General features: G+C 37.1%; 1 protein-coding gene across 3 annotated transcripts in view; it reads right to left on the reverse strand.

Annotated features, from left to right (window-relative positions):
- The window catches only part of LOC108970074 (mitogen-activated protein kinase-binding protein 1), a 205,826-nt gene that overhangs the window by 112,960 nt on the left and 73,312 nt on the right, over positions 1–19,554 (reverse strand). For all 3 annotated transcript variants that reach the window (XM_018935207.1, XM_018935203.1, XM_018935204.1), the window contains exon 2: positions 9,486–10,142. In XM_018935207.1, coding sequence (XP_018790752.1) covers positions 9,486–9,560 — 75 coding nt within the window. In that variant the 5' untranslated portion in view covers positions 9,561–10,142. The remainder of the gene's footprint in view (positions 1–9,485; positions 10,143–19,554) is intronic.

Genomic DNA, 19,554 nt, shown 5'->3' on the forward strand with positions numbered 1-19,554 from the left:
TTTTTATATTTTTTAAACAAACCAAAAAGTGGTGAAACCTCAACTTTGAAAGCCAGCATCATGCTTTTAACTGAAAAATATACATACTTTGCTCATAAAACTTAACTAGCTACTGAATTTTCCACACATACATACATACATATACACATTCATTTAGTTTAATCCAAAAAAAAATCAAAAAAACTACAAACATCTGATTCAGCACTCCAGTTGCTGTCCACAATGTTGCAAGCGCGTATTTGTAGTACGTGGCACGTTTGCTGCTTTTGGAAACATGTTCTTGCGTTTAATGAGAATTTTGGTCAATGACAAATACAAATAAACATATGTAGAACGTCAACGAAGTCAATAGACTATAAAGTATTTCGGGCGTTGATTTTGCAGAGGTACATATGTATTAATAGGGTGGTACTAACATGAGAGGAACGTAATTTTTAATTTTTTTGTAACAAGCAGGTTTAGAAGACGTTTGTTTATAAATGAGTGTTTTGAATTTAGTTTTAAAATTAATATTTTTTGGCGTCTTTAAGAAACTTTTCAGCTTACTCAGGAGAAATATTCGATCGATACTCAATCAAGATCACTTTAATATAACTCAAAACACTATTCTCGTCTAGAGACTTCAAATTGAGGCGAAGTTACATAGATTTAATTTCTTTTTTAAAACAAGCCAGTTTTGTAAATAAATTTTAATAAAGAAGTTTTGCATTTTAGGAACTTATACAGGGTTGCCGCTTATTTAGAAATATTTTTTTTTTCGGATTTTTTAACACCTCCACTAACAAACATTTTCTTATTTATTATTATGGATATTTGAAAGAATTATTTTTGTAAAAAGATTTCAAAAACATAACTGTCAGCCATCATCTCTCCCTTTATTCGCAGCAACCGCAATGGTCGTTAAAACACACACAAATTTTTCCACATTTTCCGCTTGGCAGCAATCGAACAAACATGGCGGCGCTGGCGGTGACGGTGTCAAAAGCACAGCCATCAAACGACATTTGTTGTATAATAATAACAACAACAATAAGAGTCAAAACAAAAGCACTCTAACATAAAAAAATCGAGGTCATTGCGAAAATCAACAGCAAGACACATAATAATAATTGTAAAACGTACAAAACCACAACAACAATAGCAAAAAATTGGAAAATATGTATAAAAGTCACAGCACGGCGGCTTAAGCGAAAAACTTTGGAAAGGTTTGCAGAAAACTTAACAGCAAAAAGGAAAAACAACAAAAAAAATTAGAAACAACAACTAAAATGTAAAATAACAACAACAAAATGGGAAAACAACAATAAAAAGAAAAATAACAGCAAAAATGGAAAAAGAACTAGAAGAAAATGGTAAGGTAACAACAAAAAAAAAACAAGGAAAAAATTACAGCAAAAGGGAGAAACAGCAATAAAAAAAAATACAAAATCGGACAACAAACAACCTGAATGCGGAACAAAGCAAATTGTTTGCAACGGGCGATAAATAGGAAGAATTAGAAAGAACATTAATTTTAAGCCATGAGAAGCAAAGTATGAAACAGAGGCAACAACAAATACAAAAAGTAATAGTAGCACCTGCATATTTACGGCTGTCAGCGAGGAGAAAAATAATGAAATTGCGAAAATCACAAAGCGAATAACAATGTACACAATGTATAGGCAATGCGCAAAAAACGCGAAAATAAAAATAACAAAAACAACCAAAATATAAAAATACCAAAAATAACAAAAAATTAAGAAACAACAAAAACTGAAATAGTTCAAACGTTCATTATAGTAAAACGCATAAGACGCAACAACAACAAAAAATGCAACAAAAAAGCAATGCAAGTGTTGTTTTTGTTTTTTTTTTCTGTTTGCTTTAAAATTCAATTTTTACACTTTTCCAATGCAAATATATATTTATAATATTTCGCGTATACTCGTACTTTTGATGATAATTTTTAATAACGCCCAAATGGTTTAAATAAGCAAAGTAAAATTTTTAAATTTCATCAAAATATTTAAAAAAAAAAATGTTCGGCAGTTTACACAGCACAATGTACGCCAGCATTGAAGCATTCGCAGCGCAAAAAAATCACTGATACACTGTTGTTCTTGTTTTTTACCGATTTTTCAAACTTTTAACAAACGTACGGCCAATTTGTAGGTGGGGGAGGCACTAGGCACAGCAAATATGTATATCAGTAAAAACGGCCACGTATGGTAATAGAGTACCAAAGAACAACGATTCGAGTACCGGCGCGCGTACACAGCCACTACTCGTGTGAATTCGAAATGAGTCTGAGGCAAACAAACACAGGCGGCCAACTGATCGCTGGTATCAGCGACTAGCAGGCAACAAGCGCCTCATATTCAGCTGGCCAAGCCGTGCCACCAAACGCCACAGCCGCAGCCGCAGCCCCAACCAGAGTCAGAGCAAGCGAACGCAGAGCAGACACAGTCACAACAACAACGCGAAGTAAAGGAATACAACAATAGTACAAAAAAAAACAACACACACAACAACAAAAGTTGGGGAGACAACAACAGAGCGCGATCGTCTCGAGTGAGCGGACAGAAAAATACCTGAAAATAGGAAAATAAATGTTGAAAAAACAGAAACACTGATGCAGCAAATAAACTCCAGCGCCGAAAAATATATGCCTCCCTCGCCTGCACAGCGCCACAAAAGAGCAGCGCTGAGCGTTTGAAAAACAAAAACACAAAAAATTAAAATAAAATTATAAAAACTAATAATGAAAAAGAAACAGTTGAAATAGAGCTCCACAAACACACACATGCGGTCACGCTCACACTTTTTCCACATCATCACCGCAGCTTTTCATTCAAGCACAGATCACGCCAACTGCGGGAACGCGCTGTGACCGCAGCCCAAAAACAAACACTGGAGAGGAGTCGAGTGAAGTGTAATGCAACAACAACAAGCGCAACAGAAATTGTACTCTGGGAAATTTGCAGTGTGCAGCTCTCCAGAGTAACGCGTTCGCATTCATTAGCAGGCTTGACTTTTGCCGCTGGGAACAGCAAACAAGTGAGCTGCGTGCGCTTGCCGTTGAAGAAAGTTGCTCCCCAAACACACATACATAAATGGCAAACGTTTTATGCTCTTCTCCACTGAAAGTCGCTCTAATGTGTGCTGCTTCGTTTGGCTCTTCTAAGCGTAAGTGGTTCGTGCGCGATCAGCTGTGCGTTCAGCAAACACTCAAAACTATTCGGCGGCGCTTGTTTATTGCGAAAGTCTTTCTAGCGCTCTCTCACTGCCGTTTCTCCCTTTTTTAAATTTCTAGTTATTGCTTCTTGCTTAAGTGGCATTTGCGTTTAAAGCAAGAGACCTACCAATTGTTTATTTGGTATTGCAATTGCATTAATTGTTTGGGGAAACGTGGCGTGCATTGAACTTGAATTTTTGATGCTAACTAAATTGATTCAAATATGATTTCTTTGAAGAAAAAAATATATTTTGTCAGAGATGATACATTTTATTTCAATAATTTGACCAACTTAGAACTATAATTGGACGAAAAATTTTATTTTAGAGAGGATAGACCGCTGAAAACTGGACCCCTCATCACGGAATCGGTAATTGTCGTTGAAAACCTTTTGAAAGGTATTTTGAAAGACCTATAAGTTCTGAAAAAATCACAAATGCGCTATAGTTCTAACTGGACTATAATCTATTGTTCTGTATTTTAACGATGACCGTCACAGGAGCAGCAATGACATCGCTAAGGAGCTTAATATTCATCATCAAACGGTTTTGAACCATTCAAAAAAGGCCGGTTACAAGAAGAAGAAAATTTAATGGACCATTTTTGAAGCGAATGGTAACAGGAGACGAGAGAAAGGGGATCAAATACGACAATAATGTGCGAAAAAGATCATGATCCAAGCGTGGTGAAGCTCAATAAATGGTCGCAAAGCCAGGTTTCCGTCTCGAAAGTATGCTGAGTGTTTGGTGGGATTGGAACGGAATCATCCACTATTAGCTGTTCCAGCCTGGCCCAACGATTGCTTCTACATATAGAACAACGCTAGACTACACACATCTTTGATGACCCGGCAAAACTGGGAGAGAAGTTTGATTGGAAATACGAAAAAGCTTTTTCGACTACCCATATATTTGTAATTACCATATTATCATAATTTTATAGAGTTTCTCTTCTTGACCTTCAAACACTTGAGAATTAACTGATTTCAATCTCCTTTTCTATATGCTTCTTTCTAATTGTCATCATTCAAATTTGAGAAGGTTATTTATTACTTTGTGGATCGATAGTTGAAGTATCATTTCCGCGGCCTGAAGCTAAGAGCACTTAAAGAACGAAATTCTTTTTGGTCAATGACTAGCTCCTGTGCTACTATTTGATCCTTTTCCCCTGGAGTAGAAGGCAGGACATCTACAGAACTACTTGCCCTGAGCAAATGTATGCGATATGCCAATTGTTTTTGGTTCTATGACCCAGTATATAGGAGTTTTTAGAAACCACAACGAAACAGCGTTTTATGGTGTCAAAGCAATATCCCTCGTAAGATCGATATTTCAACCTAACCTAACATGACCATAGTCTGATCGCTCGTGACAGCTCATTTTGTCCCATTTTAGGAAAGATCTTTTAAGTCATGGTTCAAAGCTGGATGATACCGATTGAAATCACAAACCTCTAGATAAGTTTGTAACTTGTTCGACACTACAATGTGTTATCTTTCATTGAGGCAGTCCTTAAATAAGCGATAAAAAAAATGCCGGTGAAAGTTATCTCACGTAAGAGTATAAAATACAACATTATCTCACTAAAATTCATTGGTAATCATCTAGGCGCTTTTATGAATTGTATATGACCTTCACTCATCAACAATTTTTATGTGTGCCTCCTACGAGATACCCTCTGCACCTCACCTAACCTCTACTTTCTTTTATTTATATATTTTTGAAAAAGTAATTAAAACCAAAGCAAAGGCATAAAATCTCCCACTTTTTGTTTAATATAATGTATCATTTTAATTTAAGCGAAATTGCACGTTTCTTAATAAAACCGTTTCGCCGTTAATTTTCTCGAGAGAGGGAGAAAAAAAATCAAATGAAAATCGTACGAAGGCGAGCAAAGAAAACGAAAGTTCAATGCGGTGTGAAATTATAACAACGCCCACCGTGACGATTTCCAGCGATATGCGATGCCAGCCGGTGAAGTCAGTCAGTCGGCTGGTTAGCCAGGCAGGCGGCGTGAAAATGTGAGAGAGTGCCAACGCGAAGTGAATGTGTTTTCAAAGAGTTTTTTCCGAGATCTGTTTTTTATATTTTTCTGAATTTATCAGCACTGCGTTGACGCCCCCACAATAGTGACGAGAAACAGGTGCCGGTGTCAGCTTACTCAGAGTRATGGCCAAAAATAATACAAAAATAATGAAACATTTTTTTTTTAAATGTACAAAAGACAGATTTGTAATGCCTAATGGAGTTGATAATATAATAATTAAAAATAACTCACTTCGGTTATAAGAGCGTGTCGCATTGCTTGGTTGGAAATGCTTTTGAGTAGTGGAGATCTGATACATGGAAAAGCACTGACAATGACATGAGAAAATCGTAAATGGGATTCAAAAGTTTTAAAACAATAAGATAATCTGGAGAATTTGCAAAACCACTGAAATTTTTGTATTTTAAGTGGGTAAATATGTATCTTCCAACTTTTTAAATTATTAAAGGACTGGATTAGTATAATCATACTTAGAAAGCAAGATTAATTTGTAAAATAATTGGTGATTCCCATTTAAAATCGGCGAAAAGTTAGGCTTCCCTGTTGGGAACTTTCCAACAGCTTTAGTTTTAGGCTTCCTGTCGCAACTTCCAAGCAGAGATGGCTGCCATCAAAGTAGTAGTAGATCGACTGTTCGGATCCAAGCCACCTTCAGAGAGGTGACTATACTAAATCGGCTTTACACCTTATCTCTAGCCGCGAGCTGCTATATGATTTGACTGGTTTCGGTGCCTGGGCTCGGCGGTACTGCAGGAAGCAAGGCTGATGAATTTGGTAAGACAGGAACGGAAACGGGTAGTAGCTCCGCTGGCTTCTGATGGTTCACTGTCAGACTACCTAGGGAAGGGTTGGTCAACCACCAGCAGCAATGCGGTCCTTTTGCCTCAGTGTAAATTTTAAGAAATTTAGTGAACTCTTCGACCTCAGCAAAGTCCACTTTTCAGTGGTTTAAGAGTTAAAACTAAATCTTACTGGACGCGAACTACATCAGATGTTTGGAAGATGATGGGATAGAAGAATGATTTTAACACTTTCACCTTGAATATCCAGCTTTTGCAAGATCAAAGAAAAATACCTCGGATCTCGTACTTTTAGACGGCTAGGTGAACTAGAGGTAATATGATTAAATGAAGACCCAACATATTTGCATGAGATTCCGAGCTTTTTGCCAATAGCTGATATCAGGAGTGTAAGCAATTTTATGCCAGAATACATTGGCTGACTAATCTTACATTTCCAGATATTATTATTTTTTGTAATGAATGAATTTGGTTTTAGAAAAAATTTAACTTAACTCAACCCCATAAAATATAACAATCGATCGAAATTTTTTCCATATTTATGACATTTGATTTGTGGATTAAACCAAGTCATCTCTCATAGTTTTCATTTTTCTTGGCTGAAAGTCGAACGCAACGCCGCTGAAAACAAGACAAATCCGTAACCAAACACGTTTAACCTTTGAGATTTTGCGTTCACCGGCAACACAGCAACAAAAAAAAAACGACGAATGAATGGTTGTATGTGTGTGTGTATTATGGATTTGCAGCTGACAATTGAGTTCAGCTTGTTGTCAAAGAGAAAATCGCCATTAAGTGTTGCAAGTTGCACGCGGCATGCAACTGGGCGATATTGATGACAACAGCGGCGACAATGATGGGGACGCTGCCAATGATGATGATGATGGCGACAACAACGAGTACAACATTACCACAATACCAACGAGAATGACAAAAACAACTATTACAATAACCATAAGTATAGTATAAGCAGCAACAATGGCAATAGCAGTGACAAGAACAACAACAACGACAACGATAATAACAACAACGACAACGATAATAACAACAACAAGGGCAATAACATTAACAATTACAACAACAACAAAAACAACAACAGCATCAGCAATGACACCATTAACAATTACAACAACCAAAACATTTGCAATAACAACAACAACAACAACAAAACAATTGCGACAACAACAACAAGAAACGTAAACAATTGCAATTTTATCGCACCATTTATTTGCCAAAGCCACCGTTTTTTTTGTGTTGTTGTTGTTGTTGTTCGATGGTGGTGTGAGTGTTGGAAAAAGTTGTCTAACAACGACAATTCCGCCATCGCCGCCACTGTCTTTATAACTATCTGTTGTTGATGAAAGGCAACAACATTGCACACAAAGCAACCAACAAACAAGAGCAGAACGAACCCAGATAAATCAAAGCTCCAGCAAAACACACGGGATATAGACTCGATAGATAGATTGGATGGAAAAGTGACTACGCTAAGGCGAACGCAAGCCGGCGGTGTACGATAATGCAGCGGGAATGGAAGCAGCAAAAACGCCGCAGAAAAATCTATGTGAAACAAAAAACGCCACAAATGCGTTTACATTTCTAACCGCTTTGGATTTCCTTGTGTCACGGCAGATTTGCATATGAGCTCATGCACTGACACATAGACACACCTACATCGACATTTCTTTTCGTATTACACTCATTAGAGTGCATTGGCATTCGCATGCGGCCGATCGCCGCAGACAATTGTGCAGTTTGTGGTGTTGGCAGCAGCGTCTGACGATTCCAAAGCTTGGTAGTGATCACCGCTTAGCGTCGCATGCGATCGCCACAGAACCAAGGCTGAGCTGTAAGACAATCGCGCACATTGTTGTTGGCGGGCGGCGCGGTGGAGGTGATGGCGTTTTGCATATGCCAGAAATGGCGTGCGCGTAGAGAACATTTTTTATTCCTGCGCCATAAATGCGGTTTAAAAAAATTAATCACACTTTTTATAACTTCATTAATTTCAATTGATATTAAATAGAAAATAATAAATTGTAATGCATATTTAAGTAGAAAATATGCCGTTGCGGCGCAATATATTTTCATAAAGGCGCTAATGTGGTTATTCAAAAGTTTTAGAAATATTAGGACTTTTGCGAATGATTTGTAGCACCTGCTGACAAAATATTGTCTTTACTTGAAGCTCGTAGAGGTAGATAGTCCAGGAAAAGAATTAAAATATAATATATATTTAAAAACCTCACTCTAATATTCGAACCTTCTCAGCTTGTGCAAGACCTGAAGCTGCTCGACCGCCCAAGCGACATCTTTTMGCTCTATATGCCCTTGAAAAGTTCCAAAAAGAGCCAAATTTTGTTCAGCGTTGAGGCCCATATCTAACTCAATGGGTATGTAAACAGGCATTTGGAACAAAGAACAACTTGAAGAGATTCAAGAGCTGCCATTTCATCAAGAAAAAACGACGGTTTGGTGTGGTTTCTGGGTTCGTGGAATCATCAATCGTTCAATGGCGACCATTATCGTGCTATGATACTGACTATTTGATGGCTGAAACTGAAGATCGTGATCTCGGCAACATTTGGTTTCAACAAGACGGCGCCACTTACCACACATCGCATCAATCAATGGATTTCTTGCGAGAACACTTCGGTGAGCAGATAATTTCTTTCTTTTTTTTTTAAGGAGTGAACCTCGAAATGGATCGCCCTTTTATGATTTATACTTCGACGGTTTCTTTTCGGTGTTACAAACATCACCAAAAGTCAAGTTACAAAACACAAAAATAAGAAAGTGTTAGAAAAAAGAGCATGAATGGAGTATGAGTTGAATAAAGACAAGACCATACTTTGAAAATGTTACCAAAAACTAAAAAATATAATTAGGGTTAATATATCTCGAATACAGATTAATACATGGTTAAGACCATATAGGATATATGAGAAAGATTAGCAAGGAAGAATACCGTAGTTTTATTGAGAACATATAATGTAGAAAACGCTCAAGTTCCTCGAAGAAAGATATACATAGCTAGCCAACAGTTCTGTTACAATACCACGGCGAATATTAGAAAAGATAATAACAATACTTCCCTCTAAGAAAGGATAGGTGATGCTTATTTCATTAATGTACATATTAAGGTCGGAACCTATTGATCAACCTCATTCGTACTCTTTCTTTTAGCTTTAATAGCATTTCATGCTGAAATTACTGTATGCAGAAGTTTTCTAAACGAGCTTATCTAAACTCTTTCAAAATACTCCGAATAACACATTTTTACAGTAATGTTTGACGATAACTTAAAAAGATCTAACATTTCAAGTTTTCTCAGCCCCACCAAGCACTATTAAATAATTTAAACAATACCTGATCTTCATACGCATAAGAAATAAATAAATAACTTTGTTTATTTGTGTACTCACCCGATCGACCAGTTGCTCATCGTTGCGTTTACGGCGCGCTGGAGCGCGTACAATGCGCCCATCTGTAGAATCCATTATGGCTAGTCCAGTTCCCCTCTGTTAAATGACGCTCTATTGCTACTACTTTACGCTCTTCACTACGTTTTTGCTGTTTGGAACTTATACCGTGATCTCTTATACGATCGTGTGTTGACAGTGCGATGTTCCACAAGCAGCATGTACAATACACGAACCTCGCGTTGAAAACACTGCGCTATTTAAGACTATGTTGTGTGCACTGCCGTATCGACAATGTTGGAACGTGTGCTCTGGTTTGTGTCACTGCTAATTATAACAGCTGTGTCATTTCATGAAAGGTGTTTCCAGGTAGTGTTGTTGTCCTCGATCGACTGCTTGTGATTGTGGAACATATGCTGAGTGCGTAGTTTCTTTTTCGGCTTATATTCCACGTACTTATTACTTCTCAAGTGAACTTTGTTTTCTGCAGCGTCCTCGCGTTATTCCTTTTTTACTGTTCTCCACAATTTTTTGGCAGTTGCTTGTATATTTACTTATAATTTGACTAATTAACAACGCGTTGGCGTCAGTGACTCCACTGAATCCTCTTTGTTTCCGTAGAAATATTTCTTAGTTGGAAGCCATCATTTATGAAGGAAGCTAAAAGAACAAAGAGCAGAATAAAAAGATGAGTATTACACCAATTAATTACAGAAAAAATATTCATCATTTTATGTTCAAAATTTGTCAGGCTTTCCTTTCTGTTTACTACATCAGACTAAACAGATGTAAGTATGTTTGTAAGACGATTGTCATCGCATTTCTGTAAGTACTTGAGATTTATGACTCACTACGTAATTACTGAGCAACGGAAAATAACCAATTAAAACTAAATATTTATAAAAATGATAACTTTCTTTTTAATCAAATATTGACAAAATGTGTGCCACTTATCGTCTACAGACACTGCGGGGAATTGATAAGAGTAGTTTAGAAGATGGGCGCTCTGAAAGACAAATATGCAATTTTTGTTTTATTTTGAATTATATTGAACTACAATAAAATTTCTCGCGACGAAGTCTGTAGAAACTATTAAATTACTCATATGAAGTATCTAAATATTCTAAAAACCAATTTGTTCCTTTAAGGGGTTAGGTGGGTTTCAGAGGTACAAAAAAAAAAGGTATTTTTACGATTTTTTTTAATGCAAGCAATCATATTATATATTTGAAAAATATAATTTGTTATATCAAAGGTATATATTCGAACAATATCTCCTGAAATTTCGACACAAAAATGTTGAAAATTCCGCCGTTGAGACCGCATTTCCCTGGGTGTCTCTCAAAAAAGTGCTCTCGCCGTGGACAGCATGACTTATTATTGGTTCATATAAAATTAAAAAACTAAGCATATTCTGTTAGTACATATCTAAATCTCGTTTTTGAACGTAGGAAATAAAAAAATATTAAAATTGTCCTTCTTTTCTCKGACTTTGAACAAAAAATCTCATTTTTGGTAAAATTTTCGGCATTTTTTGGTCAGAAAAATAAGTTGCAACGAAAGAAGAAAAAATCCTTCGTTCAATAACTAGATAATATTATTTAAAAAAGTGTACACACTACGAACTAAATCGGTCGATAACTTTTCGAGAAATCGTGACCACCGACTTCAAAAACACAGTTTCGAGAAAAACGCGTTTAAGGAGGGCACTTAGCGCAGCTAGCCTTGAGTGCACAAGTTCCCAAGGCTGTATCTCCGAAATTATTACTCAGATAAACTTTAAAATTTAGAACTATATTCTAGAGATATTGTAGAATTTAATAAATCAAACAGAAAAAAAAAAATCGATTTTTGGAAATTTTCAAACCCCCTAACCCCTTAAGTGTTTATTTTGTGCTCATACTAACCAGGACTAACTAACAATAACTTGTGTAGAAATTCTTAATGTAGATTTAGGCTGGAATATCAACAGTTCTTAAAATTTGTCGATAACTTTAATATCCATAATTTTTTATCGATGAGTTTAATATCGATATTTTTTTCTGTAATTCATATGAAAATGTTTGATCTTGTATAAAGAAGTTAAAAAGTCGGTTTAGATAAAGCATGATACCTTATACCAATTTCAAAGATCTATCGGAATAGAAGGAAGAACAGAAGTACCCAAGCTTTCGTACGAACTAACATAATGTGTGAGAATAATAATAATTATACGATATTTGTATAAAAATCATTGCGAATTATTGAACTTTCCAGAGCTACATGCACTCTCTGAGCGCTATTCAATTCTTTAATTATTTGGTAGCCAAAAACCATGCGTTTGAAGGCGAGATGAATTGAGAAGGGTTGTGCTCTGGTATATATGTACCGTGTAAAAAACACTCTCAATGAAAGGCAAAAAGCAGCCTCGGATAGCCGCAGTCGATGGAACAATAAACTGGCAAATCGCATTAGAGAAATAGCTGAGGAACTAAACATATATATATATATATATATATGTATATCTGAGGTGATTACTTTGAAAAGGCAGAATAGATATTCATGAATAAATAAATTCCAATGTAAGATGCTCGCTTATTATCACTTTCTATTCTCTTTGAATATTTAAATACATACATACCTATATCATATTCACATCTGTATGTCATATTAGCCTATCACTCAGTCACTTGACTTCTAATATATTGTGCAAGTTGGTCTATTATATAGAATTTCCAGAGCAGTAACTTCAATTTAAGCTAAATAAAATAACCACAAAGACGATTGCTGGCAATAACACTCGAAAGAGAAAACCAACACAACTGTTCAAATAGGCAAGTGAGATAAAATACCCTGTAGGAAAAGAACCATGTTATGCAATTTATGCAATTGACTAAAGCGAAACATTTTAAGTGACTTCTGAAGGGGGAAAAAAAAATTTGAAGATAAACTTTAATTTCATTTATACATTTAATACCCCTTCAAGGTGGTTGATGTGACTCAGAGAATCTGGTTTCTTAAACGAACACGCATCTGAACACTCGGATATCCTCACACGTTTTGACTTCAAACCGGATCACTTGGATCATGGAGTCGCCGAATCATGGAAACACCGAACTCCGGCGGCTCCTTCTCTGCCCGTATACCGACGAGTGCGTTGTGGGTGGGAGGAAGCCGTTTGAGGACAGGCAGTTAGCTTCTTTACGAATTGGTTAAGGCTTGAGGGAGAAGCTGGGCTTCGCGGAAGTTTGATCAGCGCTGGACAACCATCCGTACATGCGCTGTCGCAAAAGCCTTTTCCCTCAAGATCGATACGAATAGAACTACTTATCTTTTTGCCCTCAGTAAAACTAGCCTCTTCCTAGTTGTGGGGCTTTTACCAGGACATTGACCGCGCAGTAAGGTTGGGAATTTCCCTCGAAGCTGTATAGAAGAAGATGAGGTGGAAACAACAAATCTCTTCTTAACTGCCCGCGTTTGTGAGGACAAGACTTAAACTTTTGTGGGCGCATACCTTCAGATATCTTACCGAACTGGTGGTAGTGCAAATTAAACGCCTTTGCAATTAGTATTGTCTACTAAGCGTTATAAGTTATAAGTTCTAATACTGGAGTTCTTCTTTTCTATGGCTTCCCAAAGGATTACTTATAGCAGCCCATGTGCGATCTTTGATCAGCCATCTAACCTAACCCGACCGCCTTAATTCGCATCAAATATAATATCCTTGCTTTAACCCATCGACTTTACTCAATAATACCAATTTAAGCTCGCTCTCCATAAAACTGAATCTCTTTAAGATTTATAAAAGTTCCTAAAGGGTATTTACGCAGTCAATTTCTACACACTACAAGTAAGTGCAAGTACTTTTCAATTATTTATGCAGCATTTTGAAGGTTTGTCAAATAGATTTTGCCAAAGTACCCACTGTGCATGTGAGAACACTGCCAAATAATAAATGAGTATTGAGGAAATTCCTGTGGCAATGGCAATGTCACTGTCAGCCAGTGTTGGTAGTAACAGCCGAAACCTCGGGTGAAAATCGAAATGAAATTTTCAAGGTTGACTATTGATGAAAATGCAAGCAGATGAATGAAAACCGAAATTAAATGGGCTGACAAGCAACAGTGATGAGGAGGAGCTGTAAAGCAAGGATGAGGAAATAAATGAAAATTTTTGAAAATTATGACAGAGATGCAAGTGAAACTGAAATATTTTTGGAAAAAGGAAATATTCGACTTGTTGCTTTTGTTTTAATGTGTTGCTGTTTTGATAATTTTATTTATGACTCGCAACTAAACATGTGACAGATAAATCATAAGAAATGTCAACAACAAATGTCGAAGATTTAATTGCTAGCTAACAGCACTGTTTTCCATACCTTAAACACAAGTAGTGAAAAATGCATATTTATGGGCGTATTTATAGTTATCACATCTTGGCCATATGGTCACATTTAGCATTTTAATTGCAGGGCGTAAACCAACAGCCATAAATATTTCTTTTTAAATTAATTTATTGTTGACCTCAAATGGAATTATCGACATTACTGGTTGCAACTACAAGTTCCCATGCATTATTTTAGTGAAAAAAATTTAATAGTTATAAGGAAAAACAACAAAAATGGCAACTTTCACTATTCTAGCTGACCAAAAAGCGCATAAGTGCTGCCAACTCGTGCGTAATTGAAATGCTTCGAGCCCAAAAAAGGGCAAATGAGCGATGTGAATGGGCACCGAGCACAATTCCTGACGTTTTATAAATAAAATATATGCATATACACACATACATACATATATGCATATACATATTTTTTGACAATTTTTTACAATATTATTTATTATGCCACAAACGTCCACAGACACACAGGCCAAGTCAAATACCTCATACTCAGCACCAAAATGGGTGTTAGGCTACATAAGCTCCCGGTGGGTGCGGTGTGTCAGCGCTGAGGGTGGTGGGCATGTTATGTTGGTAGACATGTTATGTCTTTGCTATGACAGATCAACCGGCGAGCGCCGCTTATTTACGCCGGTGCGTCCAATTAGGCGCAATGCAAGTATGTATGTGCGCTTGTCCGTGGCTTTTGAGCGTTGTGTGTTTTATATTTGTTTATTAATTAAATGCAACATTGTGACAAGTTTACGGTGTTATAAAATTGGTAAGCACTTTGACAGCGTCACGGTGTGTGTGTTCGTTCGCATGCGTGTACGAAATATGTTTGCATTTGCTAAAGTGTAACGCAAGGCGACGCACGCAATGGCGTTTAAGCACGCAAGTGTCGTGGTCTATGAGGGATGGGCGCTGCATGATGGCAATTACTTAAGCTGCACACTAAATATTTAAGCAGTAATTGAATAGTTTCTTTAAGTAAAAAATATTTACTAAAATAAATTTTAATATATTTCTTAATTATAAAAACYATAATAATGTAATTTGATATAAAAAATAATAATAATTCATAAAAATGTTGAGAAATATAAATTTCAATTTTCAAAATAAATACAATGTCATCTTATTTTTTGGGCACAGTAATAATAATCTTAAACCGTGTTTGAGGTTTCATAAATTCTTAGAACGCCTTGAATATAGGCAACATATCGGGCTGCTAATGGCAGAAGATGTTTTCGGCAAAGGAAAAAAATATCGTCTCAACTAATGAAGGCCCTAGGAGAAGATACAAAACTGGCCCTTCTTCCAAGGGACGACGTTACGAAGAGGATTAACTTTGCAATGAATTAAGAGTTACTCTCGGCAGTAAGGCAGAGTGGAATGACTTCACGCTCGACACACTGCTGAGGGGTGGCACTATACAATGGTATACTGGCGGCTCGAAAACACCGGAAGGCATTGAAGCAGGTATAGCGGAATTGCATACCGTGCCAGAAGTCTTTGCTTTAAGTCAGTGTGCAGAACTCAATCTCCACCACAACTATCTCTATACTTAGCGATAGTCAAGCGGCAGTAAAGGCGATCTTAGCGTATGAGATTAAATCGCTTTTAGGGGAGGTGTGTATAGCAAGGCTGAACCGCCTATCAGTGTGCAACCGGGTACATCTAATCTCAGAGCCGGGGCAGAAAGGGGTAGCCGACAATGAGCTGCGGCAGCACCCAGGATGATGGAGCTAGAACCATGCATTGCCGTGGGATTTCACACTTTTAAGGAGTTGCTCGGCACAGAGAATAAAGTAGGAAGAGAACAGCACTGACAGCAGACAACAGGAAGGCGCCATGCCAAGCTGCTTCTGGGAAGATATAACCTCACAAGGATCATGGAAAATCTCAATGTTACTATCTATCGATCTGTCTAACGCTTGGCATATTTTTGTAATATACAGGGTTTGTCCGGAAAGTAATAGGACTTCTTTAAAAACTTTCAAAATAGGCTCCTTCTGCGTTGATGCAGTGCTGTGATTCCAAGCATTGAAGGCGTCACGGAAGGCACTCTCCGGAATAGCCTTGAGAGCCGAGGTGCATGCTGCTTGGAACCCCTCTGTCGTTTTAAAATGCTTGCCTTTCATCGGCCTTTTTAGGCAAGGAAACAAAAAAGTCCTCGAGAGCCACATCTGGGCTGTAGGACGGCTGCGGAAACGTTCAGATGTCGGCCTTTTTTGGTAATCTTAATCTTGCCGTAAATGTAGGTATTTTTACTTGACTCTGTTCAATAGATTGACGCGCAGTGCGGCTAAATAATTGATAAACTTAAAACGCTTCGTTGATCATGTTCGTGATTTCGTAATCTACTATTAGTAGTTTACAGGCAACACAAAGAACGAATATCAGTCCAAGTGAGACCTATCGATTTTGGCACAACCGTACGACTTAACTTATAGAAGGGTTTCTATAGGGTTTTTTGGTTGGAATGGTTAATAATCTTTACTTTGACATGTTCGCGTCTGCCAAAATACGTTAAGCCACTCTTGCGGCTTTATGGAACTATGAAAAAATAATCTATGTCATATGTAAGTAATATTCCATGTATTTTTACTACCCGACCTCCACACATGTTGTTGTTTTTGTCGCACATATTTTGCTATAACGAGTATTAGTTATTACAGCTTTTTGCTGTTATACTTGTCATTTGTTTATTTAAAAGTTATTTTTCTCACATTCTAACGCCTTAATATGCTGACTTTATGACGTTGATAGTTAGAAGCTAACACATGTATATATTATATATGGCTATAACTACAGTATATGTAAGCTGACACACAGCACTTTGCTAACCAGATTATAGACACGCGAGGGGCGGCAGACGTACGTACTTAAGTATACATTTTGGTACCACAATGGGCTTAGAACCGGCTAGAGTGCCTAACAGACCTTAGAAACTTTCGAGCGCGGTACTACATTACTATATGTAATAGTACGTATGTATGTATGTAAATGTGTACCACACCGACTTATACCCTGAACGGGGTATATTAAGTTTGCCGAAAAGTTTGCAGCAGACAGGAGGAGGCGTCAGAGACCCCATAAAGTGTATATAAAATATTAGTATGACGTGGTGAGTCGATTTAGTTATGCCCGTCTGCCTGTCCGTCTGTCTGTATGTATGCATATACGCGAACTAGTCCATCAGTGTTTGAGACATTAATCTGAAATTTAGCACAAGTCATTTTCTCCCCAATAATAGCACATTTGTGAGAATTGTCAATATTGGACCACTATAGGATATAGCTGCCATTCAAAATGACTTTCAAATTCAAGTCTTTATATGGACAACTTTTTTGTTTGACGAAATGTATTCAAGAATTTTGGCAAGGATTATTGTTCTGAGTACAGCTGCAAGTTCTAGAGATATTGCTCAGATCAGACTACTGTGGCATATAGCTGCGATACAAACTAAACGATCAAAATCAAGTCTTTGTATGGAAAACTTTTTTATTTTACGAGATATCTTCATGAAATTTGGCATGGATTATTGTCTAAGGCTACGGTGCAACTACCGTACAATTTTTTCCGATCGGACCAGTATAGCATATAGCTGTCATACAACCAGAAGGGTCAAAAACAATTTTTTATATGGAAAACTTTTTTATTTGATGAGATATCTTCATGAAATTTGGCAAAAAGTGTTGTCCGAGTCAACCTTATAACCACTGAAGAAATTGTTGCGATCGGACCACTATAGCATATAGCTGCCATACAAACTGACCGGTAAAAGTTCTTATATCGAAAACTTTTTTATTTGATGAGATATCTTCAAGAAATTTGGCACGAATTATTGTCGAAATCCATGTTACAACCACTGAAGAAATTGTTCAGATCGAGCCACTGTAGCATATAATCAAAATCAAGTCTTTGTATGAAAAACTTTTTCAATTAAGAAGATATCTTCATGAAATTTGGCAAGAAGTGTTGTCCCAGTCAACCTTATAACCACTAAAGAAATTGTTCCGATCAAACCACTATATCATATAGCTGCCATACAAACTGACCGGTCAAATTCTTTTCAATTGTGAAGGGTATTATAGCTTGCAGTTCTAGTTGACGCCTTTTCTTGTTACATTTAAGTACATACAATTCAACATTTATATATATTTCTCCCCCTCCACCGCTTGCGATGCTGCACGTGTGCTCCCGGCTTAATATAAGTAGCATTTTTTGCTCTATTTCAGGGCCTGCTTATTTGTATTGTATGCGACTTGCATGTTAATGCTTTTTAATGTTTTTCTCTTAGTATTTTTGTTTTTTTTTTTTGCTCTATTTTTCCAGCTTTTATATTTCACTGACATTTTGCAATTACTTTTTTAGACTTTTTTCCGCGCTTATTCTTTCATTTCCACATTTTATTATTATTACACAGCTCAGTGAGAAAGTACAATAATTTAATTTAGAACTAACGGCACGACCGGCTACTTACCCACACAACTAACGGTGGCTTTTGCTAAATTATGCACTAATTTGCCTCTAAAGCGAGCTCTTGAAATGTAATATTCATATGTTAAATTGCGTGTCAGTGTGGCCAAGTGTATGTACAACTGACTGAATACATGTGAGTATGTGTGTGTGTGTGTGAATAAGATGTGCTCTATTTTTGCGCTTTTGCTTGCTGTTGTTGCACTGCGACAGACTATTTGCCATTTAACTACTGTATTTTTCACAGAAATCGCTATTCAAAGTTGTAGTGGCAACGCCACGCCCCTCTGCCACGACCGCCTTTGTTGCCTAGCTGTGCATCCACTTGTCGCCAGAAATGTTTGCACACGCCTCTATACCGCTATACTCTTCAATTCTAACGCTTTGCACATGCATGTGCAACTGCATTCAACTGCGTGCGAGTGTGTGTGTGTGTGTGGGTTCATTTCTGCATTTTCGTAATTGCAGCTGGCGCTGTTGCAGGCGCGGCAGCAGGGGCATCATACTTGACATTGTTGTGCTCGGGCGGCCAATTGCCACTTGCAAAGTTGTTTGCTGCAGTAAATTTGCGCCTTTTTGTGGCAACATTACAGCTGCTTGAAGCGTGTGCCAATGCATGCGGTGGCACGTACACACACAGCCAAATTACAAACACACACAAGCGGTTGCGGGTATGAAAACATATGCACATACATATGTAGTTATATTTGAGTGCAAGTGTGTGGCGGTGTTCACTCATATTTCGGGCTATTTTTGCAGTGTTTCACGGCACAATTGACTGGCAATTTTGCAAATTGCAAGTTCAAGTGTTAAACTTTCGACTGCTCATTCAATAAGGCTACAAGCATTATAGGGCGTTCCTAGCGTTGACGTGTCGCAAAGGCGCTCAAATAAAAGCTGGCGGCCCTGAGCATGAGTTAATTAAAAATATGTGTATGTCTGTGTGTAAGTATATGTATATATAGTTAAATATATATGTATATGCATAAGAGGAAGCTGTTTTATAGCTGAACAAAAGCATAGATTCCAGCTATTTCTGCATTATAATGCAGGTGAAAATATTAGGGGTATGACTGCCTTTTCTAATTGCGTAGTAAAATATTTATTTTTATTTGTAAATTTTTTTTTTAATATTTTAAATTTTTGCTATTATTAATTTTTTTTTTATATTTCGTGTAAATAATTTTCTATACAAAAAAGTTTTTCATACAAAAAAATTATTTCATCGGCCTTT

The sequence above is a fragment of the Bactrocera latifrons genome, unplaced genomic scaffold (assembly GCF_001853355.1).
Source record: "Bactrocera latifrons isolate USDA-ARS-PBARC rearing strain unplaced genomic scaffold, ASM185335v1 scaffold_28, whole genome shotgun sequence".
Taxonomy (NCBI): Eukaryota; Metazoa; Arthropoda; class Insecta; order Diptera; family Tephritidae; genus Bactrocera; species Bactrocera latifrons.